Raw genomic sequence first — 27,330 nt, 5'->3', positions numbered from 1 at the left:
CCAGCACACAGGCCCCTGGGTCGTCCCCAGCCTCCCAGGGCCCAGGGCTCCACGCCTGCCTCCCCCCCGCTCCTCAGCACTGCTCTCATCACAGCCAGTGGCGTGCTCAGCTCCCCGGATTGCTGGCTTGGTCCTGGCGCTCCTGGCTCTTGTAAGCTCCTGCCATTGTCTGTCCCCTGCCAACGTCGGGAACCGGGCCACGTGCAGACATCTCCGAAATCTGATGAGTGGACTCCCCTCTCTGCGTGCTCAGCGCCCCGCTGCATGGAGCCAGGGCTCGGCGTGCTGACGGCAGCAGCTGCCGAGTATCCCCAGCCCGCCCTGCCGGGCCACCCCCGAAGCCCACCTAACCCTCGCTCTTCCCCGAGCTGACCCTGCCCAGCAAGGATGAACTCTTCCCAGGCTCCCCCTGGCAGTGGCAGTCCTGCTCCTCTGCTGATTTCCATCAGCACCCTCCCACGGAGGCTGGGGAGACAACTTAGCAAACACAGTTTAGCAACTTAGCATTTTGCTGGGCTGACTTCTCTTTCACACGCCGATGTTTATTCCAAAGCAGTCCAGCCCAAACACGCCGTGCTCGTGGGGGAAGTCGGTTTCTGCTCCACCGTTCCTGTGGCTGCCGCCGTCTATCCCGCTACGTGATCATCGAGGCTTAAGTTGCGGGATGCATTCCTGCTGAAGGCTTTATTGCCATTTTCAAAATCCACTGGTGTCTCTGTGGCTTGGGACTACAAAGCTGAAGGAACACCAGCAGGGCTAACTTGGCTCCAAAGAGCCAGCACTAAAACCCGGAGCCCGAAAAGCCTCCGAGCCCAGGGAGCCTGATCCGCTCAGAGATGATTGCACACCACAGGCAAATGACGGCCAAGCCCCCCGGCCTGCCATGACGTCATCTTTGCCCCCAAATCAAGCAAGGCCCTGAGCCTGCGTGCCCGCGCTGGGTGGGAAGCAGATGGCTGGACCAGAGAGAGCTGACGGAAGGAATCGCACAACAAGTATCAATCAACACAAACACCCCGGCATCAGCAAGTAGGCAGCTTCCAGCTCTGGGCAGGGCTCTCTGGTGGCATTTTTAGCGGCGCTCTTAATTAGGGATGAGCTGCGAGGCTCATCAGCTCCCCCACGGCCGTGGGAAATGTGGCAGGTGGCGTCTGAGAGCCCCCCTCCTCCGAGGGGTGCAGCCGTGCCAGCCAGGGAGCTGTGAGCAGAAGCAGACAGAGAGGAGCTTAAAGGGACCCAGAACGAGGACCTGGGGACCTCCGGGGCCAGCACTTCTGCGGGTCCCGTGCTTCAAACACATCCTGTCTCTTCCCACATGCGAGTTCTTCCAAGACAAGGGCCTTCTGCCCCAGCGTGGGCGCCTCCCACAGCCCTCTGCGCGGTGCTAGAAACTCTGGCCAACGCCATGCGGCCAGCCTCGCCCATCGAGGTCTGTTTAGATTCCAGGATGTTCCTGAGGAGGCTTCCTCAGGAGGTCCACGGGCAATGAGTAATAGGCTAAACGCGACGTGTGAATTTCACATTTGGCAGCAACAGGAACTTCACCGCTGCAGTTTCATTTTCATTTTCCACAAACTTCTGGGTGCGCCTCAGTAGTGGGGGGGGGGGTCCGGGGGGATCTGTGGGGGTGTCTGTTTCCATTCTCCTGCTCTTGTCTTCATCCACCTTTAATGCTTGATGCCTTCTCCTTGTCTTTCTCCGTCATTTACAAATTCCTTAGGGAAGGCGACCACGACTCTTTATTTCTGGTTTTATTTCACTTGTTTTGTTTTGTTTTGGGGGTTTTTGCTTGAGATTCATTTTATTTATATGAAAGGTAGCATTACAGAGAGAGAGAGAGAGAGAGGAAGAGAGAGTTCTTCCATCTGCAGGTCCACTCTCCAAATGGCAACAGTGGCCAGGACAGGGCCAGGCCAAAGACAGGAGCCAGGAATTCCATCTGGGTCTCCCCAGGAGTGGCAGGGATGCAGACACTTGGGCCGTCCTCTGCTGCCTCCCAAGCCCAGTAGCAGGAAGCTGGACCAGAAGTAGAGCATCCGGAATGCACACCTTTCAAACTGGCACTCCCAGATGGGCGTGGCCATCCCAACTAACAGCTTAAGTCACTGTGCCACAGTGCACGCCCCCGGACCTCAATGTTGGGCTCTGTATCTTCGTCTCTCCTGCCCCAGAGCAGAGTCAGGGGTGAGCCAATCGCGGGCTCCCATTTGTGCCTGCAGTCTTATGCTTAGGGTTGGATGTGTTTGTGGGTTGCAGGTGTGATTCTCTGAGGCAAGGGCCTCTCTCGCTGCCCCGCCCCAGGTATCATAAGGACTTGCAGCATCCAGCTGACTGGACGCCCATGCTGATGGGATGCTGAGTCAGCATTTGTTTGGTGTTCATCAGAAGGAAGGTGACAGGGGCCAGCAGTGTGTTAAGCTACTGCTTGGGACACCCACAGCCCATATGGGAATGACAGTTTGAGTCCCACCTGTTCTACTTCCAATGCAATTCCCTGCTGATGCTCCCGGACAAGCAGCAAGAGATGGCCCAAGTGCCTGGGCCCCTGCCATCCATGTGGGAGACCTGGATGGAGCTCCAGGCTCCTGGCTTCAGTCTGGCCCAGCCCCGCCTTTGCAGCCATCTGGGGAGTGAACCAGTGAATAGGAGATGCCTCTCTCAATCTCAGTCTCTCTCTCTCTCTCTCTCTCTCTCTCTCTCTCTCTCTCCATCACCCTGATTCTCGAATAAATAAGATAAATCCTTATTTAAAAAAGAGAAGGAAGTGGACAGTCCTACCTCAGGCCCAGGGTTAGGGTTAGGGTTAGTGCTGACCTCTGCGTGTTAAGTTCCCCACGTGTGTGTCCCTGACATGCTGACTACATCTGTGTTACTGCATGAGACTATGACATACGTGTCCAGCATCCTGGCTGGTACATGGTAAGTGCTCAATCTGTGGCCACTAATTTATGATACAATCTTTTAATTATAAGAATTAAAAGACTCTGTGTATTTTATTCTAAGACTTGTATTTCCTTGGGGTCTGTAGCTTAGGTTGTTAAGGCTGAAAAGGAAAAGAACAGAAAGTAAAGTTGGCTTGTTTTAAAGATCGCTGTACCTCACACGTTCCCTAATACGTATTCAGATCACATAGGTCAGTTTTAAATGATTTGAGAATCAGATACACACACACAAACAAATTCAGAGACAAAGACAGACAGAGATGGACAGACAGACACAGGGAGGGAGAGAGAGGGAGAGAATTGCATCTGCTAGTTCATCACCCAAATGCCCACAATGACCAAGGCAGGGCCAGGCTGAATCCAGGAACTCAGAGTTCCATCCAGGTCTCCCCTGCAGGTGGCAGGAGCCCAGTACTCGGGCCATCTCTGCCTCCCAGGTCTGCATTAGCAGGAAGCTGGGGCTGGGATCTGGAGCCAGGAATGACCGAGGTGCACTGAGGTGGGAAGGGGGCATCTTAACCGGTCCACTACCAGCCAGGCCAGACGTCTGCTCTGATCTTCAGATTTTAGAACATGAAAGTGATGAAGTCGGCCGGCGCCGCGGCTCCCTAGGCTAATCCTCCGCCTAGCGGCGCCGGCACACCGGGTTCTAGTCCCGGTCAGGGCACTGGATTCTGTCTCAGTTGCCCCTCTTCCAGGCCAGCTCTCTGCTGTGGCCAGGGAGTGCAGTGGAGGATGGCCCAAGTGCTTGGGCCTTGCACCCACGTGGGAGACCTGGAAGGAATTCCTAGCTCCTGGCTTCAGCCTGGCCCAGTCCTGGCCATCGCAGCCATTTGGGGGAGTGAACCAACAGATTAAAAATCTCTCTCTCTTTCTCTTTCTGTCTCCCTCTAACTCTGCCTTTCAAACAAATAAATCTCTAAGTGAAAAAAGAAACTGATGAAAACAATACTTTGCTCCCAGGTTGAGCCCCTATGAAAACACAGGGGATGTTAAAACACGCGTGGAAATACAGATGGTGTAAGGTTTAGGAACAGCTGTGGACGGCTGTTTCACAGAGTGAATGGAACACAGCCCAGGGTGATACTGACAAGCCTCCACCAGGCCAGGCAGGTCAGTGGTCTGCGCGTTTGCTCCCGCTGCGGGTCGAGGCGGCCATGTTGCTGGTGACGGAAGCTGGGCCCCATGACACGCTTGGTAGACTGGAGCCGTGTCACCGGGAGGGAACCACAGCCATCCGCAGGCACCGGGAAGGACAGAGATGTTCCCCCGCCTCCACCTGACAGCCTTGCGTCTGAATTAATTAAAAAGTCAAACCTGACTATCAGCCCCGCCTCTGGAGAAGGAGCAGGCCGTCCATAAAGCACCTCGTGTTTGCATAAGGATTTTATGCTTTGCCAAGTGCCTTGGCGTCCATCGGCCCGTTGGAACTTCCTGACAACCCTGCAAGGCAGGCGGGGTGAGAGCCAGTGGCACAGCCATGGGAGGTCGCAGAGCCCAGCCCCAGCTCAGTGACTGCTCTCTGCTGGCCTCGACTCCCTCTTCTGCAGAATGGGCACGGCAGTGGTGCCTGCCTCACTGGTTTCTTGTGAGGGACACATGAGTGGATATGAGTGAAGCAGGTGCAATGTGCCTAACAGACAGGGAGAAATGTTAGCGGTCAGTATTATCAGCCCCACGCTGGGTCCTGGGCTCTGGATGGTGACCAAGTAGGAACTCATTTAAGCTCTACCTCGATGTTGACACATCTCTGCCAGTGCAGGGGTGTTCTAACAGGTGCCAAGAATAAGCTGCCACAGCCCAGGGACTGCAGGGAACAGAGCTTGTCCAACACCTTGCCATGAGCTATGGCTCTCACCCACCACGCCGGCCAGCTTAGGCTCCTAGCTATTCCCGGGGGACAAGCACATAGCCAGCTATGCCAGAAAGACATTGGCTCCCCGTGTTCTACCCCAAGACCTCTGCATCTGCCCACTCTTACCACGATCAGCCCAGCTCTGCAGGAGGGAGTGGCGCACCCCTGAGAAGCCAGCCCCTCGGCCAGGGCTCCCCGACAGCTCAGCGCGCTGAGGCCCTGCGTGATCGGTATTTGAAAATGCACACCGATCGATGCGATCGTGAATCCACTACATAGTCTGACGTGGTCTGTTCTGCCCCAGATGGCCCAGAGGGGAGGAGCCAGTCCTCTCCCTGACACTCTTCCCCACCAGATATCTGTGCGACACACACCCTGGACTGGGAGGCAGCAATGCTGATGGTTTTCATCCCAGGCTCTTCCCATCAGAGATCCACAGGTGGCTGAGGAGGGGGCAGAACCACACAGAAAGCCTGTGCCGATGCAAAACAGGGCTTCCTAGAGGCAGGGGCTGGCGCACAGCCTGCAGGACAGGTGAAGGAAGCCGGAGGTGGAGGCGCCGGGCACAGGCATGCCCAGCAGGCAGGGCTGGGAGGACATCAAGTACCCCAGGAGCTGTGGGGGGAATGAGTGGGGAGACACAGGGCCCCCGCGGGAAGAGTGGGGACAGTGGGCGGAGCCGGGGGCAACCATTCCTAGCATTTCCATGCAGACTCGAACCTCTGAGCAGGACAGCCGTGAGCGCCGGGAGTGGACTTCAGGCTCTGACCCGGAGGCCACCTGGGCTGGAGGCAAGAGAGGGGGTCCAAGTTAAGAGAGGGGCAACCACACAGGAGAAGAGCGAGACTCTCACAACGGGGTGGGGGGCTCCCCCCATCATCTCCTGTCCCCACTCAGCCCCACCCCTGTACACATGGCCCCAGGGGGATCCCACAAGAGATGAGGCTTCACGCCCGGCTCTGCTCCTCATATGAACGTGAACCCCGAGACACAGCAGGGGATGGCGCAAGGGCTGGAGAGACTGGGACTGAGTGCCAGGCTCCAGACTTCAGCCGGATCCAGCTCCTGCCATTGAGACCTTTGGGCAGTAAAGCAGCCGATGGGTGGGTGCGCGCTCTCTCTCTCTCTCTTTCTCTCCCCCCCCCTTCTCTCTCCCTCTCACACACACACACAAGCATGAATGTAGATAAGAGGTGGATCCAGAGACCAGAGTAGAGCAGATGGGATGCAGGACTTGAAAACCCACTTGGAGACCACGGCGGAGTGGGAGAAGGAAGCGGGAGCCCCCTCCCCACACGCTGGCATGCGCCCGCTGAGGGTTTGGCCCCTCTGGTGGACACACGGTGCAGCCAAAGCATCAGAGATGGACAGGTCAGGCAGCGGATCTCCAGGTCCCTTCTGGGGTGTTGAGATGATGGCAGCTGAGACCCAGACACACGGGGGACACGGAAAGAAGCCCACAGCCCCAGCGCCACTGCCCGCGTCCACACAGCTGACCCAGAGCTGGAGGCCTCCACTGCTTCCCAGACCCCTGCAGTCCCTCCGCACACCCCAGCCTTTGTTCCGCAGTCAGACACACACACACCAGGCCACATAAGAAAATGTTGGCCCAGTGGGTAAAGCTGTCGCCTGCGGTTTCGGTACCAGCTGCTCCACTTCCTATCCATCTCCCTGCTAATGTGCCTGGAAAAGCAGCAGAAGATGGCCCAAGAGTTGGGGCCCCTGCACCCTCATGGGAAACCCAGAAAAGTCTCCTGGCTTCTGGATTCAGATCAGCCCAGCTCCAGCCATTGTAGCCATTCGCGGGGTGAACCAGTGGATGGAAGACCTCTCTGTCTCTCTCTGCTCTGCCTCTCTGTAGCTCTGCCTTTCAAATAAACAAATAAATCTTAAAACAAAAACAAAAGGAAGGAAATATCTTTGGACACCCAGCGAGTGCCCCCAGGCCCTGAATATACACCCTCTGGCTGTGTACCTGACCCCCCAGGCCCAACAGTGATAAGCAACGGCAATAGGGTTGCTAGATGAAATACAGGACACCCAGTTAACTGAAAATTTCAGAGGAACAACCAATCATGTTCTTAGTGTGAGTATATCCCAACTACTGCATGGCATCTACTTATGCTAAAAAAAAAAAAAGAGTATTGGTGGCTGATTTGAAATTCTAATTGCATTTGCATCCTGCATTTTTACTGGGTAAATCCTGAGGGGGTGGGACGGGGAGGGGAGGGGGAAAGGGGCAGGGAGATGGGGGACAAGGGAGGGTGCTCCTTGCTCCTGGCTGAGGACAGGAGAGGCAAAGCTGGGGGCACCCGGCCCAGGGTCAGGGCTCCCTGCACATTCTCATGGGTCCTGAAACCCACCTGCGCTGAGAGGGGGCCCAGCCACAACAACCAGTGCAGAGACCCCAAGAGACAAATGGAAGAAAAGGCACCAGGAGCTCAAATCCTCACTGTCTGCTGCCCCCACTACACCATTAAGGGAAGCCCTGGACGCTCACTCTGGTCCTGACAGCTGCCCACCCCAGCTCTGACCGTGAACCAGCCACCCTCCTTCTCTGAGCTCAGGTCCTAAGCCTCCAAGGAGAAATGCCGAAATCAAAGGAGGTCATAACTTCGAATGCTTCGTCACTACCCAGCTGACTTGCAGCCCCAGGGGTCTCTGGGAGGGAGGCTGGGTGCCCACCCCCCTGGCCTGCCAAAGGTGCCCGCTGCACCCAAGCTGTCACACTGGCCTTGGGCACTGCACAGATCTACAAATCCCACAGCTGCTGGGGGAAAGTATATGTGCATATGCTAATTCTTTCAGACTTGCCCAATTCTTCAGTGTCTGGGCAGAGGCTGTCTCATTTGCATTTCACAGCCATCTCTGATTTGCAGGGCGCACCCTCACCCCTACTTTGCAGCCAAGGAAACAGGCTCAGAGCTGAGGAATGCCTCCTTGAATTGCATCCGCAGAGTTTGCACAGGTGCAGGGGACCCAGACGGGACCAGTCTCAGTGCTTCTGGGGCCTCAGGAGATGCCTGGGCATCAAGTGCAGGTTGAACGGGAGAGAAATCAATGAATGTTTAACCAGAGGAGCATCTCAAAGCCAAGTCTAAAGAAGGCAAAATCTGGGCTCACGCAGCAGGGGAGGCCATTGAGGGAGTCAAGGTCAGCTGGCTTTAAAGTCTTTCTTGTCCACTTCCCACCTGTCCATCAAAGACCTGGGAGGTTGTATTTGCTTCCTGGGCCCAGAGAGGCAACACAAAAGGCCCAGATTGAACTGGGAGTTAGTGGGCAAGCTCGCGGCAGGCCCACCCGCAAGTGGCCAGAGCAAGGATTGGGGCACCAGCCAGCGCAGCCTCACCTTGGGGCCTCCCAAAGGATTTCTCAGCTTTGCCTCACAGAAGCGGAGTTCCCACACTCCTGCACAGGGTGAGCTGGGCCCAGCAAAAAGCAACTGTAGACCTACCCCCAGACAGATCCTGTTGAAAGCGAACAACAGGGGCTCAGCTGAGGAGGGAAGGGGGAAAATAAAAATAAAATAAAATAAAATAAAATCCCAAGTCAAAGAGTGTGCAAAAGGGTTTCCCTGGAGGACTTGGTACAGAGATAGTTTTAATTAACTGTGCGTTTCATTTAAGTTTAGCGGTCGAGTTATCGTACATTAAGTAAATACCAGTTGGTTATTAAGAACGTATTTACTTCTGCCTTAACAACTACAACAGGTTATAGATACAAATTTCCGTCAGACCACAGCCTGGCGCGTTTGTTGGGAATAATCAATTGTTCTTTAGGCCAGACATAATAATTGCCTTATTGAATCTGGAGAGGCTCTTCTCTTCGTAATTTACGGCAAAGTTCCACACTTACTCACGCTGCCTTTGCTCGCAGAGAAGAGGGCGTGAGAGAGACAGACATTCTAGAACTCACGTCTGTGACTTCCGGGGACGAGGAGGCCGGGAGCAGATGCCCCTGAGCGATCTGGGTGCTGGGCCAGGCAGCGAGCCCACAGACTGAGTTTTCAGTGTGGATAACTGGAGGCAGTGCTGTGGCTCAGGGGGTGAAGCTGCTGCCTGTGACGCTGGCCCCTAGATGTGAGCGTGAAGCGTAGTCTCAACTACTCTGCTTCCAATCCAGCTCCTGTCAACGGGCCTGGGAAAGCAGCTGAAGCTGGTGCAGGTACCTGGGCCCCTGCCGCCCAGGGGGGACACCAGGTTAGGGCTCCAGGCTCCTAGCTTGGGCCTGCCCCAGCCCTGGCTGTTGTGGCCATTTGGGGAGTGAACCAGTGGATGGAAGATCTCTCTCTCTCTCTCTCTCTCTCTCTCTCTGCTCCTCCCTCCCCATCTGTCACTCTATCTTTCAAATAAACAAACCTTCTACAAAAATAAATGAATGCAAATAATTGTATGGTGTAAGCGTGTCCCACATGCTGGGAACACACTTCTACTAAGCAATTGCTTTTTGTTTACCTGAAATTCAGATTCACCCTGATCTGGGATCACTGTCTCAATTCAGAACTCGAGTGTCGCCCTCATCCTCCCAGTGTCTTTCCGCTCTGCCTTCGCCTCTGCTACCCTCATCTGGGAGCCAACAACACGGAGGAGAAGTCTGAGGCTCAGCCCGGTCCTTGGGCGCAGAAGCAGGGAAGAACGCGAGGCGTTGTTGTGCAGTGCTCGGAGCACAGAGCAAAGAGCTGGATCAGCTTTGTGCACGGGATGTGCCTTTGCTTCCTCAGCTGGCCCTGGAGGCCTTGGAGAACCGGCCCGGCTCAGGAAGAGTGACCCTCACGCATGCTAACCATACTCGGGCCAATAAACAGGACGGTGTGGGTCTCAGGTTTGTGGTCGAGTTTCATTTTCAGATATGCTCAGTGTGCTCATAAATTATGTAAAACCATTCTAGATCTCCTCCATTCATGCATCCGGATTCTTCTTCTAACATGCATGAGCGCAGGTCGCCAGGACCGGGTCTCGTCAAACTGCCCAAGATCCAAGGACGGAAAAGTTAGGCTGCCTATGTAATCACACGGTGCCGCACGGAAACATCGGGTCGCACTGAGACGCAAACTCCCGCCAGCTGTGCTGTTAGGTTGTTGTAGGGAAAGAGATGGCCTGGTGCCTATGTATCAGGTCAGACTTTGTTCCAGAATGACTAAAAGGTCGCATCCAGAGATGGAAGGTCCAACGTGTCTTACCGACCCTCCCCAAAACAACCTGCAATTCTAAAAATTTCATTAAAAACAGGTAGGAATCGGGAGATTAGTAATCCAAGGTAAAAATTGAAAATTAAATCAGACTATTAAATAAGCAATAAGCTATCCGAAGGATTCCGTGGTCAGGTGGTTTCTGCATTGGCTACCACTTCAAACATGAGACAGCCTGACCTAGAACGTGGCTAAATACGGAAAACTCACTGAGTCATTCTATAGCGTCGGCATAGGGCGAAGCAAAGTAGGAAGCTGTAAATTAATTCCACTCCTGAATACAGATGTGAGGTCCATAAACAAAACATGAGCACATGGAAACAAAGTCCATGGAAAGAATGGCCAGTGGTTACCAAGAATAACTCATTTCAGAAAGGCCAGGACGAGCTATCATTAGGGAGTCTATTAATATAAAATACCACATCAATTAGCAAAGCTTAAAAGAAGCTCACTGGCTGCCCGAAAGTGACTCAATACCAGGGTTTTTTTTTGTTTTTTTTTTTTTTTTTTGGCAAAGAGCATTCAGAAAAATAGAAAACAAAAGGGAATTTCCTTAAAATAACAAAAGAGGATCTAGCCTGAACAACAGCCCACGTCACGCTCACCAGAGGCCAGTGTGTTCGTGTCTCCTGCCATGCTGACGTTCTGTAGACATCACCCCCACACCTGGGGGCTTCGAACTGCCAGCACGCAGCTTGGGGGGTTCCTTCCGGTCTCGGCTGAGTTCACGTCGTGGAGGGGCTGGCTGACTCTGCTTGTGCTGGTCTGGTCTCCCCGGGACGCACAGTGTAACTGCACTCTGCCTCTTGTGGGCACGGAAGGGTGCCTCACCACTTTTTAAGCCCCTCCCTATGCGCTTTGGCTCTGCTACCATCCCACAGGCCAAGCCCTGTGCCAGGTTCCGGGTCAGAGCAGAAGCCGAGAGCTCCGTGGCGAGGTTGGCTGCCCGCTGGCTGCTCCAGGGGGCTCTGAAGCCCTGGGCACAGCTATCAGGCCACAGCACCCGCCTTTCGAGGGTATCAGCTGGACCAGATGAGGAGAGATGTGACACTGACCTTGCGTTTCTCACGTGAAAAAGAAAGACTCAGTGGACAAACAGGCTGAGCATGTGCTTGGATGAGGAAATAAATGATGGTTAAGCAGGTTTGGTTTGGTTCATGTTGTATCAACAGGACTTGTCCACTTGGTCACGCGTGCGCCCTGAGCGTCTCAAAGGGAAGCGCATGGCCTTGGCCAAGCGAGTCTCAACACAGAGTGCCCTCGGGTTCCCACGGAGCAGTGGCACAGCTGGACACCTGGTGGGCACTCTTGGGGGGAAAGCAGAAGATGCAAAATGCTCAAGTGGCCTTCGCAACAGCCAAAAGCAACCAGAAAAAAACTCCCCATAATATGCCCCAAACCATCCCAATAATCAAAGAGCAGGATTTATGGGGCGAAAACAGCAAAACTTCACGGAGACATATATAAAATAAAGGCTTAATTAAATGGAGGCACACCAGCTTCCTGGAAGAAATGAATCGATATAGTAAAGAAGACGATGCTTCCTAAATTGATTTATAAATTTAACATAACCCCAATGAACTTCGCGATGAGATAATAATACCCAAGTTTTGGCAAGAATACAATGGGAGCACATCTTCCCACACTGCTGTGTGTAATCTTTCAAAACTGCAATTTGGACCCTGAAACCAGACTCAGACTTGTTGGCCCAGATCTAGAAATAAAGCGTGCAGAAATGAACAAATGTGAACAAGATCTATTCACAAGGATTTTCATTAACTACTGTGTGAGAGAAACAAATATGGGCAACAACCCACAGTGACGTCACCAAGGAGCGTCTCAGGTTTTAGTCTTATTGAGAACTGTGCGAGAGTCGACCTCACGATTTCAAACTTGAGTCGGATGTGAACATGCTTACAGGCTTGGGGGGGACCCGGAAGCAAAAGAGTGACATGCTTGGCTGCGTGATCCCAGTTATGCTACCCAGGGCCCATGGAATGAAAACCGTGTGGGGCCGGCACTGTGGCGTAGCAGGTAAAGTCACCACCTGCAGTGCCGGCATCCCATATGGGCGCCGATTCAAGTCCTTGGCTGCTCCACTTCCAATCCAGCTCTCTGCTGTGACCTGGGGAAGCAATAGAACATGGCCCAAGTCCTTGGGCCCCTGCACCCACGTGGGAGACCCAGAGGAAGCTCCTGGCTCCTGGCTTCAGATCAGCACAGCTCTGGCCGTTGTGGCCATCTGGGGAGTGAACTAGTGGATAGAAGAGCACACGCTCACTCGCTCTCTCTCTTTTTCTGCCTCTGGCCTCTTAGTAACTCTGCCTTTCAAATAAATACATCTTAAAAAAAAAAAAAAGGAAAAGAAAAAGAAACCATAAGAAAACAAAGTAAAATGCTAATGTTTCTTGACTTTATTTCTTTTTAATTTAGTTTGTTTCCTAATTTTTATGCAATAAGCGTGCAACATTTTAAACAAGGCTCCAAGCAAATGTTTCAAGGGCGAGGAAAGACTTAAAATCACTCAGAAAAGAAGTGAGATCAGCCAAGATGATCTTGTGAAAGGAGACTCACTGGGGGTGGTGCACAGAGACAGCATTCACCCCGTGAAGCAAACACACCTGGTTCAAGAGTCGACACATCAATGAGAAAAGCTTCTAAACAGACGTAAGGGGTCTGGCAATTGGTTGTTTTGTTTTTTGCTTTTTTTTTTTTTTAGCACTATAACTTAATGGCAAGCTCTGGATTTTCCAATAAATGATGTTACATGAAGTTCCCAGTGGGGAGAGAAAAATAGATCCTCAGGAGAGATCCTACATTTGATGCAGTAGATCACTGTAGATCCTGCACCGACACACTAGATCCTCAGCCTAGATCCCGCATTGGCACGAGACATTCTAAAGCACTCAAAGAGTTCAACGAAGATCAAGGCGACTCTGTGGAGGTAACCAGCTGAGCTTCGAAGGCTGCATCCCAGGGAACAAAGCACCCAAGGACACAGAGGCTGCTGTTGCCATCTCGTGTAGAAAGGCTTGATGACCTCTACGTACGCAGGAGCCTCGTAGTCCCTCAGAGATGAACTGTATCCTGCAACCGCTCCGCTTCCAGGCCGGACCGCTCAGTCCCCTTGCCCCCTACCTGTCACACGGAGCATCACCAATCCCGACAGTCCTCAATGACATAAAGGATATCAACCGCTTAGCATCCGTCTGGCATTTAATGAGGCCTTAACACAAGCCAACTAGAAACACTTTCGTTCATTTGACCAACGACCGGCTTCCACGTGCTGTGACGTGGGCACTCTGCTGGGGAGAAGGAGGTACACAGGCAAACAGAATCACACACAGAGAGAGAGACAGACACATAAGCAAGCCAAGGGCATTGCATGTGATACGTGACAGTGGGTGGGGCCTGGTGACATGGAGTGACAAAGAGGACCACTCAGCCACACCGCCAGGGACACACAGCTTACTAGCAGTGGAGAGCTGGGACTCCGGCCGCCAGGGCGACGACAGCCCCAAAGGGTGCTCACTGGGAGTGTGATGTGCGCCCTGCAGTGGTCACCCTGACTACAGCCTGGAGAGTGACATGGACGGAGCCCAGCCCAGACGCCAGCGGGGAGCCAATGCCTGGGCTGTGGAAAACGATGGAGGCATAGGCAGTGCAGGGCTGTGGGCATGCAGCAATGCAGGCAGATCTGAGAGGGCTTGGGAGGAACAGAGCCAGCAGCTGACTGAACACAGGAACCGAGTGTCAGCATTGCTGAAGGTGAAACAGAAATCTCAGCGCTTGGGGCGGCCACTGTGGTGTCTCGGGCTAAGCCGGCATCCCATGTGAGCACCAGTTCAAACCCCCTCTGCTCCACTTCCCACCCAGCTCCTGCTAATGCACCTGGGAAAGCAGCAGAAGGTGGCCCAAGCGCTTGGGCCTCTGCACCCACGTGGGAGACCCAGATGGAGTTCTAGGCTCCCGGATTTGGCCTGGCCAAGCCAAAGCCCCAACCACTGTGGTCATCTGGAGAGTGAACCAGCAATGGAAGATCTCTCTCTCTCTCTCTCTCTCTCTCCAAGTCCCCTCCCCCATATCGTAACTATGGCTTTCGAATAATAAAATATATCAATCCTTAAAAAATAGTTCCTGTGTATTATGAGAAAGCCATACACACAGATGTCAAATTTTAATTAAAAATAAAGAAATCTTAAAGCCTTGGAAAACAGAACAAACAAAAATAGCAGAGGCTAGTAAGATATAATTAAAAAATACAAACGGAGGCCGGTGCTGTGGCACAGCAGGTGAAGGCACCACCTGCAGTGCCAGCCTCCCATATGTGCACCGGTTCAAGGCCCGGCTGCTCCACTTCTGACCCAGCTCTCTGCTATGGCCTGGGAAAGCAGAAGAAGATGACTCAAGGCCTTAGGCCCCTGCACCCACTAGGAGACCTGGAGGAGGCGTCTGGCTCCTGGCTTCAGATCGGTGCAGCTCTGGCGGTTGTGGTCATTTGGAGAGTGAACTAGCGGATGGAAGACCTCTCTCTCTCTCTCTGCCTTTTCTTCTCTCTGTGTGTAACTCTTTCAAGTAAAATAAATAAATCTTTAAAAAATACAAACAGCAAAATGGAAACAGACATGAGAAATACTCTATATTAATTGCAATTAAAAATGCAGGGGGGTCATCTTCAAATATTTCCTCAAAAAATGCATGTTAGGGGCCAGTGCCATGGCATGGTAGGTTAAGTCTCCACCTGCAGTGCCGGCTTCACATATGGGTGCCAGTTCCTGTCCTGGCTTCTCCACTTCCAATCCAGCTCCCTGCTGATGCACCTGGGAAAGCAGTAGAAGATGGCACAAGTCCTTGGGTCTCTGCACCCATGTGGGAGCCCTGGAAGAAGCTTCTGGCTCCCGGCTTTGGATCGGCGCAGCTCCAGCCGTTGCAGCCATTTGGGGAGTAAACCAGCGGATGGAAGACCTCTCTCTCTCTCTCTCTCTCTCTCCTTCTGTCACTCTGTCTTTCAAATAAATAAAATAAATATTGAAATAAATAAATAAATTATAAAAATATGAGCATGAAAAGACTTGGACTCTTCCCAGAGCTCAACATTAATACTACTACTACTAATAACCCAGTTAAACAATGGGCAGAGGTCTTGATCAGACAGGTCTCCAAAGGGCACTGCATAAACCAGGAAGTCCCTAGGCACAGGGCAGCCTCCTTAGAGAGTACATGGCACAGGTGCCCCAAAAGGACAGAGGGGCAGGGAAAGCCGGCTCGTGGGGATGGGGAGACATATCAGAAAAGCAGATGCTGGGGCCAAGAATCTTCTGGGTCCCGGGTGCACATGCAGGAGGAGGCTGTGAACCGTGTGGCCACAGGGGCTCAGGGAGCCGGGAGATGTCAAGGGCTCCTGCTACGCTCTCCCCTCCAACTGTTCAGCGCTTGGGCAGGGTGCTGCCCGCAGAGGTTTCGGCTGGAGGGAACGCAGGGTTGTAGGATTTCTTTCTTTTTTTTTTTTTTTATTCGTTGTTTTCTCATAGCAGTTCTTGCTCCAAGTTCTGAAGCTATGAACCTGAAAACACCGCTTCCCTTCCCAAAATTCAACAACAGTCACAAAACCCATCCTGACTGCAAAGCCAGGAAAACCGGAAACAGATAGTTCTCCAGAGAAGACACACAACACACCCATGGAAGACACCGGGCATCACGAGGCATCGGAGAAGCACAACAGGAAGCCTCAGCGCGATGCCACCTCACACCCAGTAAGACGGCTACTGTCAGCAGGAGGAGGAGAAACGGGGTGTTGATAGCGGTGTGGAGGAACTGGGTCCCTTGTTCACTTTGGATTCCGAGGAATCGAGAACGGTGCAGCCCTTACGGGAAGCAGCATACGACCTCTCCGCAAAGTAAGCATGGACCTGCTACGCAAACCAGCAAGTTCGCCTCTAGGGACGCACCAAGAGGACTGGAAGCCAGGTTCATGGTGGCATGATCCACAGCAGCTGCATTACCCACAGCGGCCAGAGGGGGCAGCCACCCAAGCGCCTGTCACCAAAGCACAGTACACACATACAACGGATTAGACAGCCTCCAAAAGGAAGCAAACACTCTGCAATATGAGTGGAATAAGGCAGTGATGAGGAGACACATGCCGTCGGATTCCACTTACGGGAGGTGCTTAACAGTGTCCAATTCGGGGGGCCGGTGCTGAGGCACAGCCAATTAAGCCGCCGCCTGCCATGCCAGCATCCTATCAGAGTGTCAGTTTGAGCCCTGGCTGCTCCACTTCTGATTCAGCTCCTTGCTAATGCCCCTGGGAAAGCAGCGGAAGATGGTCTAAGTGCCTGGGCACTAAGGCCTGGCCCAACCCCAGCCATCTGGGGAGTGAACCAATGGATAGAAGATCTCTCTCTCTCTGGCTCTCCTCCGTTGCTCTCTTCACACACTTCCTACCCATATAGGTGCAACATCTCCAGAGCTGATGGATGGAGCTTTTCTGCCTTTCCTATGAGATGTGCTGGTCTGGAGCTGCTTTAGCTTATGCATCAGAAGCCAGAGCCCCCAGGAGCCCAGGAGCGGGTCTCGTTCAGTGTCAGCAGCACATGGCCGACACCAGGACGGCTCATTTGCACATGCTCATTTGCAAGGTGTTGGACTTTCTCACCTACAAGGGACCTTCGACCGCTGCCCACCGTACTCGCACAAGGTCATCCCCTCCCACAAACACACTGACAGTGATGTGAGGCCCACTGGGATGACCCAGGTTCAAGTTCAGCAGGACCTCCCTCTGGGCCAAGTTCAGACAAGGCAGGGCTGTCTCTAGGAAGAATGTCTCCCTCCTGCCTTCCTCTTCCCTCTCCTTTCAAAAGCAGCCGGGGACTCTCCTGGCTGTGAACCCTACCCCGGCCCTGGGACAGCAGCCTCCTTTTCCTGAGTCCCTGTCTCTACCTAGGTCGCTTAGAAGGACTCAGATTTGCTGAGGCTTGGAGTTAGAAATGGGGGAGGGTCTTCCCCCTGCTTTGGACAGCAAGAGGCAGAAGCGGCCCACCCTTGGAGGGCTCGAGCGCCACAGTGGTACAGGCAAGGGATGGGGAGAGAGCCAGCCAGCCTGTGTCAGCTTTGCAAACACACTGGTCATCTAAAAGTCTCTGCATCACTTGCATCAGCATCTCTCTGGTGGCCTGGATGTCTGCGACACTGAGCAGGTGGGAGGCAGTAGGGCTGCTCCCTCCAAGCCCTTGCCGCCTCCCCCCTGCCCCACCACCACCACCAGGCTCATGGCAGGGGGCTGAGGCAGGTGCACAGCGGGAGTCACTTCCCCCTGGCTTGTGCCTTGACATCTGGAACCCAGCCAGAGTCAGGCTTAGTGGGACTTTGTAGGTCACTCCTCAGAGGCTGGTATTTTTAGATTCGATAACAGAAATAGCTCCTCTGGGCTTCTCACGTTATCACCCAGCACTCTGCAGATGCTGTGGAAGAAGCAGAGTCTCCAGTCTGGAATACGGTGCCTTGGCTCTAAGGCTTCAGGCCGGTTACTGCACCCCTTGGAGACACAGCAAGTGCATCATAAAAAGTGCGAGGGGAGTATTCATAATATCTGCCTCCAAGGGTTAGGGCAGGAATCCAATGAATTAATCTGCAATCCAGCCCATCTCCGCCTCGCTTCACCCGCACACTGTTACACCTGTTGGCTGCTGTTGGACCAGCCTGTACTGTCCGGATACCACAGTCATCACTTCATACGGCCTCACTCCCAGCCTAAGTATCTCCTTTTTAAAAAATTAAGACTTATTAGTGTATTTGAAGGGCAGAGTTACAGAGAGAGAAGGACACACACACACACACACACAGATCTTTCATTCACTGGTTCATTCCCCAGATGGCTACAATGGCAAGAGCTGGGCCAGCCCAAAGCCAAGAGCCAGGAGCTTCTTCCAGGTCTCCCACATAGGTGCAAGAGCCCAAGCGCTTGGGCCATCTGCTGCTGCTTTCCCAGGTGCATTAGCAGGGAGCTGGATCAGAAGTGGAGCAGCCGGGATTTGAACCAGCACCTGTATGGGATGCTGGTGCTGCAGGCAGAGGCTTAACCCACTGTGCCACAACGCCAGGACCCTGGCCTACGTTTTACCACCAACCTGGCTGGGAACATTTGAGTTCAAGACTCCAGCCTGGAATGTCTACAATAAGCCACACGTGCACAAGGAGTCTTCAACAGGTACATGAGTATTATGAAAAAAACTCTGCATGGATTCCAAAGAGGCTTTGCACCAAAATAAACTTATCCTGGAATTCCACTTTCAGTGAACTTCTTAGAGGACCCTCTGGCAGGTCTGAGGCCTGGCAGATGCAGAAATGTGACGTTACGAGCTCATCAAGATGGAGTCTATGATTGGAAGCAGCGGTGCAGTGGGTTCGGCAGCCACGTGCGACGCAGACATCCCCTGGGAACGCTGGTTCCAGGCCTGCCCGCTCCACTTCCCACCCAGCTCCCTGCTAATGTGCCTGGGAAAGCAACAGAGGATGGCCTAGGTGCTCGGGTCACTGCACCCACATGGGAGACCTGGAAGAAGCTCCTGGCTCCTGGCATCAGCCTGCCCCATCTCCTGCCACTGTGGCTATTTGGGGAGTAAACCAACAGATGGAAGTTCTGTCTCTCTCTCTCTTTCTCCCCCACTCTTCTCTTTCTCTGTAACTCCAATTTTCAAATAAATTAGCCCTTTAAAGAGAGAGAGAGAAGCAGCAGTGTCAGACTCTGTAAGCTGATAACAATGACTTTGAAAGCCAAAGAAGCCAGTGCTGGGTTTCAAATGACAAAGAAAGCAGTCCAGAAAACCGGAAATACTCGAGTCACAGCCACGGCAGTAACAATACAGCCCACATGAAGCGCATTTGCAGGTGGGAAGTGTCCTTGGTCTAGTCGGTACTGACCCTGAAATTTACAAACATAAAGCAATGGTGCATGCTGGGAAGTCCTGCACACACAGGACGTCAGTGTCCAATAAGGGTGACATTCCCAACCAGCGGGAAGTGGCAGATCTGTTTCATAAATTAAGTTAGGGTCTAGTGTCTTTACAGTGCACTGTTCACACTAAACACAAATGGAAACCCCAAATGGATGAAGGCACTATACTTTTTCACTTAAAAAATTGTAAAGACCTACAGGAAAATGTAAGGGAGGACGTCCTTGCTCTCGCGTGGAAAAGGCGCAAGAGTAAAGGAAGAAACCATAAAGAGAAAACTTATAAGCTTGAGTGCATAAACATTTAAATACTGCAAAAGACCTAAAGATGTTGCAAAGAAACGGGAGAGGAAACAACAAATTAGAAAGAAAACAACAGGACCAGGCAAACGATGAACAAAATACCTGAGTTCTCTCCCCCCCCCCCTCTTTTTTAAAGATGCACTTAATTATCTGAAGGAGAGAGAAAGAGGGAGAAAAAGTTCATCTGCTGGTCCACTCCCTAGATACCCGCAACAGCCAGGGCTGGGCGACACTGGAGCCAGGAGCCTGTACCTCCCTCCACTTGTGCCTTGTGGGTGGCAGGGGCCATGGCCATCCTCCACTGCCTTCCCAGGAACATCAGCAGGGAGCTGGATTGGAGGTGGAGCAGCTGGGGCTTGAACCAGCGCTCCGATATGGGATGCGGGCATTGCAGGCAGCAGCTTAACCTGCTGGCTCCCCATAGCTTTGTAGCTTTGCAACCCAGTGGGATCACAGAGCGCTGAGTTACCCCAAAGCCCAAGAAGACCCCATTCTTGGGGTCTGAAGGCAGATAGGATGAGCAGAGGAAGGACCTTGCAAAAAAAGTGCCATTGTGCTGAGACCAGAAGCTGAGTGCAGCGATATGAAGGGAGGGAGGGAGGGAGCCAGGGGCCCAGGCAAAGGGGCAGAAGCAGCAAGAGGGCCAGGGGCCTGCGAGAGGAGTGACCAGGCGGGTAGGCAGGGCCGTGCGAGGTGACCTCGAGAACTGTGTGTTTCGCTGCAGGTACAGACAGGTGTGGTCCTTGAATACCTCTTATAAATCAGTAAACCAGCACTAGCCCTCCAGCGAGCAGGTGGACTGAGGTGGAACAGCCAAGCCTGGGTCCCTCTGCACAGACTCTGGAGTTTACCAGAAGGACATCATCCGGCGTGTGGGGAAACATTAGGTCTGAGAAAGTCCATCACGGAGCAATCGAAAATGAGTCTGCAAGAGACAGAAGGTGGCTACGTGGTTGACTGCAGCCGAGGGCATGGGAAGGGGCTGGAAGCGTGCCCGAGGGACCTGTCTGGGTGATGGAGACACTCGGAACTGGGCTGCAGCCACGCTGCGCAGCTCTGTAATTCGGTGAGAAGTCAGTGTCTTGTGCGTTTCAATTTTTGCATTTTGTGACATGGAAATTATGCTTCCATTAGGCTATTAAAAAAACATAGCTTTTTAGTCTCTCCAATAATCAAAGAAAGGGAAACTAAAACAGATCACTTCTTTTTTTTTTACCTTTCAACTTTGTGCACAGTTTAAGAAATAACAATGCTCAGTGTTGGTGAAATGTAGGGAAGTGGGTGTTTCCACAGAAGTCTGATAAACTTGACAATTATTATCAAAGCCACACTACTTTGTCTTCTGCCTTTGAATTTGATATAATGAAATAATCATGACTGTGTAAAACAAAATTAAGCATGAGCATGTTTATCAAAAGAACATCGCGACAATGAGACAAAATAGGAAAAGTTAAATGCTGAGTAGCAGTCTGTTGTTCAAATATGCAATGGTAAAGTTCTATTTAATTATTTAAAGCTAGGCTTCAGAAGGCGGCATAAGTACATGAAGAAGTGATACACTCGGTGAAAAGATTATTATAAAAAGATTATGGAAGCTGGCGCTGTGGCATAGCGGCTTAAGCCTCCGCACCCAGTGCTGGCATCCCATATGGGCACTGGTTTGAGTCCTGGCTGCTCCACTTCCAATTCAGTTCCCTGCAGATGTACTTTGGAAAGCAGCAGAATGTGGTCCAAGTCCTTGGGCCCCTGCACCCACATGGGTGACCCAGAAGAAGCTCCTGGCTCCTGACTTTGGATCAATTGTGGCCATGGGGGTGGGGACGATGGTAAACCAGCAGATGGAAGATGTCTCTCTCTGTGTGTGTCTCCCTCGCTCTCTCTGTAACCTGGGAGACTCAGCCTGGCCCAGCCGTAGCGCTCTCTTGTTCACTTACATGGATTGCATTGCTCAGCTTTGTCTGGGTTTTTTTTGTTGTTGTTGTCATCGTTCTCGTCATCATTCTCCCTGCTCGGGCTATTCTATCTGCGAGTTCGCAGCAGCTCTGCATCCCATGTCCTCTGCACACTGCGAGAACTCTCTTATCTAAGGCAGGTCTTTCTGAGACAGACGGCAGAAAAAGAGGGATGGCAGGACTCAGGAGTCTCCTTAGAGCTGCCGCCGGGAAGGGGCAGGCTGCTTCCCATCGCACTACATTGGCCACAGCGCTCATGTCGTGAATCCCAGCCCCGTCAGGCAGGCAAAGCCTCCTAAGCTTCCCCCTGGAGGGGCTGCCAGGCTCACAGCAGTGGGTGCTGTGGAAGAAGCCGTGAACTGTGAAGATAGGAGTGCCATCCATCACACTTAGCAGCATCTCCAACTTGTCCTATATCATGGCTTTAGTTTTATTTGTCTATGCATTTATGTGTCTGTTTATTTTTGCTTGAGGCTAGCTATGAGCATTAAATTTGCTTTTTAAATATATATACGCACACACACACACACACACACACACTTCTTTGGCTCAGTATTTCATGTATGCCTTCGAGTGCTGACAGCAGCCTCTGCCCCTCCCCCTCCGGCTCCTCCCTTGTTGAATCCCCACAAGAAACACTCGAAGTACTTAACAGCAAATTCGCTCCATATTTCTCTCTACTCCGTTAAGTGACAAGCATACTTAGCTACTTCTTGAATTGGCCTGAGTCTGGGCTCTCTCAGCGGTCACTGTGGAAGACGAGGCACAAGCGTGTCCTCCTCCCTGGAAGCCCAGCATATGGCCATGTCCCCGGCCAGCCTCGGCACCTGCCCCGGGGCGGATGGGCCGAGTGCCTGCCACCACTGCACTGTGGGGACGCCATGCCCGCCAAGGGGTGGGCACGCTGCGAGTGCTCTAGCTTTTCTGCTTGGTCTTGGTTCTTGTCTGTTCTGCTGTGTGGCACCTTTTCATTTGTTCAGTTGTGTTTGATGACCACATTTCACCCCTAAACCCTCTGCCTGGGATCTAAATCTCCTCTCAATATGTTCGGGCCATGAAGCACTCCAGCCGGATCATTTCCTTAGGAAGTCTCAGGCTCACTCGCTCTCTCTCTCCCCTCTCCCCTCCCCTCCGCTTCCCCTCCCTTCTCCAGCCCAGCCCGGTGGCTGTCAGGCTAACAGAAATCTGGTTGCTGCTCCATTCTCTCACTGCCTAGGGTGCCGTGTCTCCTTCCGTCGGCTACCGTGCATCCATCCGTTCCTGTCCCGTGTTATCTCCACATCTTTCTGGGCAGCTGTTGCACAGTGAGTCTAGTGGGGTTTCAGAAGGAAGCAAAGTAGCTGCATGTGTCTCGTCTTCCATTATCACCACCAACTCTTGCTGTCCTAACTAGAAGAAAATCACGGATAGACTGGCTTGGCAATCCACAAGTCAGAAAAGAAGTAGAAGTACTGAACGTTCATTGAACCAGATTAATCAAACCTCATGCATCTGTCTGCTTCCTGGAGACAGGTGGCCCAGCCCATGGGACCATCAAAGTAAACGTCTTTTCTTGTCGGGAGCTGGACGGGCACTGCCACTGCTGTCCTCTGGGGTCCCCTTCTCTCTCCTGCCATTTTCGACCAGCCCTTTCCTCTCAACATGTTGTGTTTTCATTCAAGGCATAGACAAGTCTGACTGACCTGGAAGGCTTTCTGAATGCCATGACTGAAGTCCTTCATGCGTTGGTACTATCTTTCACACACAGAGGGAACACTGATTTCTGAAGTTTGTCACCAAGGACACTTCATTTTAGGGCTGAGGGGCGGGTTTTATGGCCCAGTGGGTTAAGCCGCTGCTTGCCATACCAGCATCCCATATTGGACTGCAATCCAACTTCCTGCTAATGCACCTGGGAATGCAGCAGGTAGTGGACCCAGTGCTGGGGACCCTGGAACCCGCTGGGGTGATCTGGATGGAATTCTGGGCCCCTACCTTTGGCCTGGCACAACCTGGTCCATTGTGGCCATTTGGGAAGTGAACCAGTAGATGCCAAAGCTCTTTCTCTATGTCTCATCCTCTCTTCTTTTCAAACAGGTAAGTCAATCTTAAAAAAAAAAAAAAAAAGCCACAATTTCTCCATTGAGCTCAGGCTACTACAAAAATCTTAGAGAGAGAATGGGTTAAAATGATGCTTATTTGGTGCAAAATTTCAAATCCATGCATAGTTTTTTTTTCATAATAGACATGTTCCTTTAATTTTATGAAGTACCCTTATACAACCATAGATATGTTTATAAAGTCCAAAGTTTTAATCCAGCAGATGTTAAACCCAAGTTACACATCACCAGGAAAAGGAAATTATCCCCGCCCTGAGTGTGAAGCATCACAAGCAGCGTAAACGCCAGTCCCTCAGTATTCACTGCTGAGCTGATGAAAAGCTACTGCACAGCCTCCACATAAAGAGCACAGTCCAGGCCGCACCACGACACGGAAAAACAGCAAACAGGAAAAAACAGTCACGTGTAAGCTCTGGCCCCAAGGCCATTAGAATGTAGTAACTGGAATATTTTAAAAATGTGATCCGATGCCAATAAACCTAGATCAAATAACCCAAAAGAAGGCAAAAAGAGAAACACAAGAAAGAAAAATTGAGGGAATAACCAAAAAAAAAATGCAATGGTAAACTTAAATCTACACATGTCAATAATTATATTAAGTGTAAATGGTCCAAACTCGTAAATTAAAAGACGTACGTCATCAGAATAGAATTAACATATGTCTCAACGCTGGGTTATCTACAGGAAATGCATTGAAAATGTGATTATAAAGGGAAACACCAATCAGAAAAAAGCTTGAGTGGCTATTTTAGCATCAAGGCAGACAAGATCAAAAGAAGGCAAAAAAGAAGACAAAGAAAGAGATTACGTGGTTATAAAGATGTTACATAGCCAGGAAAGGGTCAACTCGTCAGGAAGACCCAGTAATCCTAAGCAAGTACCTCCCAATTCAGCCACACAACACACACACCAAGACCCGGCAGCACTGGGAGAAGATACCCACACTCAAGTCTAGGATCCGTTCACACTCCCACCCAGTAACACAGCATGTGCACAGAAAACCACCTGAACCGGTTATCAACCAAATTAATCCCCGTGACATTTCATAGAACATTCTGCCCCACAGCACATACACATCCTCGCCCAGTGCCAACACAGGCCACCTCCTGGATCCTAAAACAAATCAGCAAATTAAAAAAAAAAAAGTGAAATAATTCAATGTCAGTCCACTAGCCATAAAGAAATTAAACTAGAAACGAGAAACAGAAAGACGAGAAAAGTACCCATCACTTGGAAGTCTAACAACGCACTTCTGGATCATCCACAAGTCAGAGAAGAATTCTCAAAAGACACTAAAATACTCTGAATCAAACTGGACCATATAAAAATATAACATCAAAATGTGTAGGATATAACTAAAGCAGTGCTTAAAGAGAAAAACATGGTACTAAAGGCTTCTATTGGAAAAGAAGAAAGGTGTCAAGTCGATAATCATAGCTTCTACTTGAAGAAAACAAAAAGCTAAACATCCCCCAAGCCTGCAGGAGAAAAGAAGTAATAAAGATAAAATCAGGGATCGATGAAACCGAAAGCAAAAACAGCAGGGGAAAAAAATCTACGAAATCAAAAATATCTTATCATAAACCTCAACCAACACTTGTAAGAGAACAAAAAGAAAATACACATACCCCCCCCCCCCACACACACACAGAGAGAGACAGACAGACAGACATATATATATTCCTAGCCATCAAGAATGAAAAGGAGAGGCTGGTGCTGTGGCCGGTCCTGCAGTGCCGGCATCCCATATCGTCACCGGTTCAAGTCCTGGCTGCTCCACTTTCAATCCAGCTCCCTGCTGATGTCCTGGGAAAGCAGTGGAAGATGGCCCAAGTGCTGGGGCCCCTGCAAACTCGTGGGAGACCCAGAAGAAGCTCCTGGCTCCAGGCTTCAGCCTGGTTCAGCTCTGTCTGTTGCAGCCATTTGGAGAGTGAACTAGCAGATGGAGGACTGCTCTCCATCTCTCTGCCTCTCCCTCTCTGTGTAACTCTGGCTTTCAAAATAATTAAAAATAAATCTTTAAAAACAGCTTACAAATTCAGAAAATCAACACACAAAACTCTGTCTCTATATAATAGGAAGCATACAATTTGAAAAGAGCAGTATCATTTAGAGTAGTTCAAAAATGAAATACTTAGTATACATCTAATATGACATATGGGTAATCTATCTGCTAAAACTACATAGTGTGGATGAAAGACATCAAACTGGATTTACACAAACAGATAGACATCTTCCGTTCTTGGCCCCGAAGATTTGGCACAATAAAGATAACAATTCTCAGAGCCAGCATTGTGGCGCAGTGGGTTAAGCCACTGCCTTCGACACCAGCATCCCATATGGACACCAGTTCAAGTCCCAGCTGCTCCACTTCTGATCCAGCTCCCTGCTAATGCACCTGGGAAAGCAGCAGAGGATGGCCCAAGGCCTTAGCCCCTGCACCCACGTAGGGACCCTGAAGAAGCCCCTGGCTCCGTCTTTTGGCCTGTCCCAGCCCTGCCTGTTGTGACCATTTGGGGAATGAACCAGTGAATGGATGATCTCTCTGTCTCTCCCTCTCTCTGTAACTCTGACTTTCAAATACATAAATAAATATTAAAAAAAAAGAAAGATGCCCAGTCTCCCCAAATTGATCTGTAGATTTAATCTCATTCAGTGAGCATCCCCAAAAAGATATTTGTGAATATTTTGTAGACTAAACAGGCTTATTCTGAAATTTATATGGGAAAGCAAATGAGCAGGCACAGCTAAAAAGTTTTTACATCAAAGAATAAAGTTACAGAAGTCAAGCTACAGAATCTCACGACTTACTACATAGCCACAGTAACCCAGACGTGATATTCATAAAGGAATATCTAGATCAATGGAACAGAATTGAAAAACCAGAAATGGATACACAAACATGGACCACTGATTCTTTTTATAAAGATGCAAAAGCTATTCAAGGGAGAAAGGACAGTCTTTTCTAGAAATTTTCTTGGAACACTTGGGCATCTTCCTGCAGATCATGGTAATAGAATAATACAACTCCAGCTTAATATCACACCATATAAAAACTTAACTCAAACACATCATGCATCCAAATGTAAAAACAAATTATAAAGCTTTTATTAGAACCTACAGGAGATAATCTTTGTGACCTGGAAGTAGCCAGTGGGTTCTGTGACATGTCACTGAGCAGCATGGGCTATAAAAGAAAAAGTGTAAGCTGTTCCCCACTAAAATCAAAGCTCCTCATAAGACGCTCTTAGGAGAATGAAAAGAAAAGCCACAGGCTGGGAAGAAATATTTGCAAATTATATATTTAGCAAAGCGCATGGCCCAAACAAAATATACAAGGAACTCTCGAAACTCAAGAGTGGGAACACAAAACTCCAAATAGCAAAACAGGCCAACAACTTAACAGATATTCTACCTACCAGATGGTAAGTAAGCACAGACACAAAATGCTCATTGTTGGTCATTGGGAATACACCAGCGAAAGACCTGAGGAGACACCCCGCACACTTACTAGAAGGCCCAAACAAAAACTATGGATGTACCAAGTGCTCTGGAGAATGTAGTCGCTCAGGCTCCCCTCCGTTGCTGGGAGGCATGCGAGAGTACAGGAAGCGGTTTGGTGGTTTCTTACAAAGTTCAACACGGGCCTCTTTTCCACTAGCAGTCTCAGCCCTGGGCATTTACCCCAGAGAACTGAAAATCGAGGCTCCTACACAAACCCATGCATGCCCGCTTACAGCAGCTCTGTAACCCAGCTCTGTACAACCCAGACCCAAGGCAGCCACCCTTCAATGGACGAATGAATAAACAAACTCGAACGTCTAGGTGATACAGTCTGCTCCACCATCAGGTACAGCGAACCACAGCCCAGCCTCCAGACGACCTTGGGTGACTCCCAAGGACACTGTGGGGAGTGAGGGAAACTCCTCTCAAAAGGTGACACTGGGGGGGTGGGCAGTCAGCCCAGGCAGGGGAGGGCGTGCCTACCAAGGGACACCCCAGGAGGTCTGGAGATGTGGAGTACCGAGCGCCCTGCTTGTG

General features: G+C 51.1%; 1 protein-coding gene across 6 annotated transcripts in view; it reads right to left on the bottom strand.

Annotated features, from left to right (window-relative positions):
- Window positions 1-15,026, bottom strand: part of LOC138846284 (ATP synthase mitochondrial F1 complex assembly factor 2-like) — a 36,170-nt gene extending 21,144 nt beyond the window's left edge. For all 6 annotated transcript variants that reach the window (XM_070061675.1, XM_070061678.1, XM_070061676.1 and 3 more), the window contains exon 1: window positions 10,591-15,026. Coding sequence is in view for 3 of the 6 variants with exons in the window: in XM_070061678.1 (XP_069917779.1) it covers window positions 10,591-10,621 (31 nt within the window). In the remaining 3 variants the exon portion in view is untranslated. The remainder of the gene's footprint in view (window positions 1-10,590) is intronic.
- Between the last annotated feature and the right edge of the window lie 12,304 nt (window positions 15,027-27,330).

Source organism: Oryctolagus cuniculus, chromosome 17 (genome assembly GCF_964237555.1).
Source record: "Oryctolagus cuniculus chromosome 17, mOryCun1.1, whole genome shotgun sequence".
NCBI lineage: Eukaryota > Metazoa > Chordata > Mammalia > Lagomorpha > Leporidae > Oryctolagus > Oryctolagus cuniculus.
Note: the sequence above shows the minus strand (reverse complement) of the source record. Positions and strands in the feature narration are given on the sequence as shown.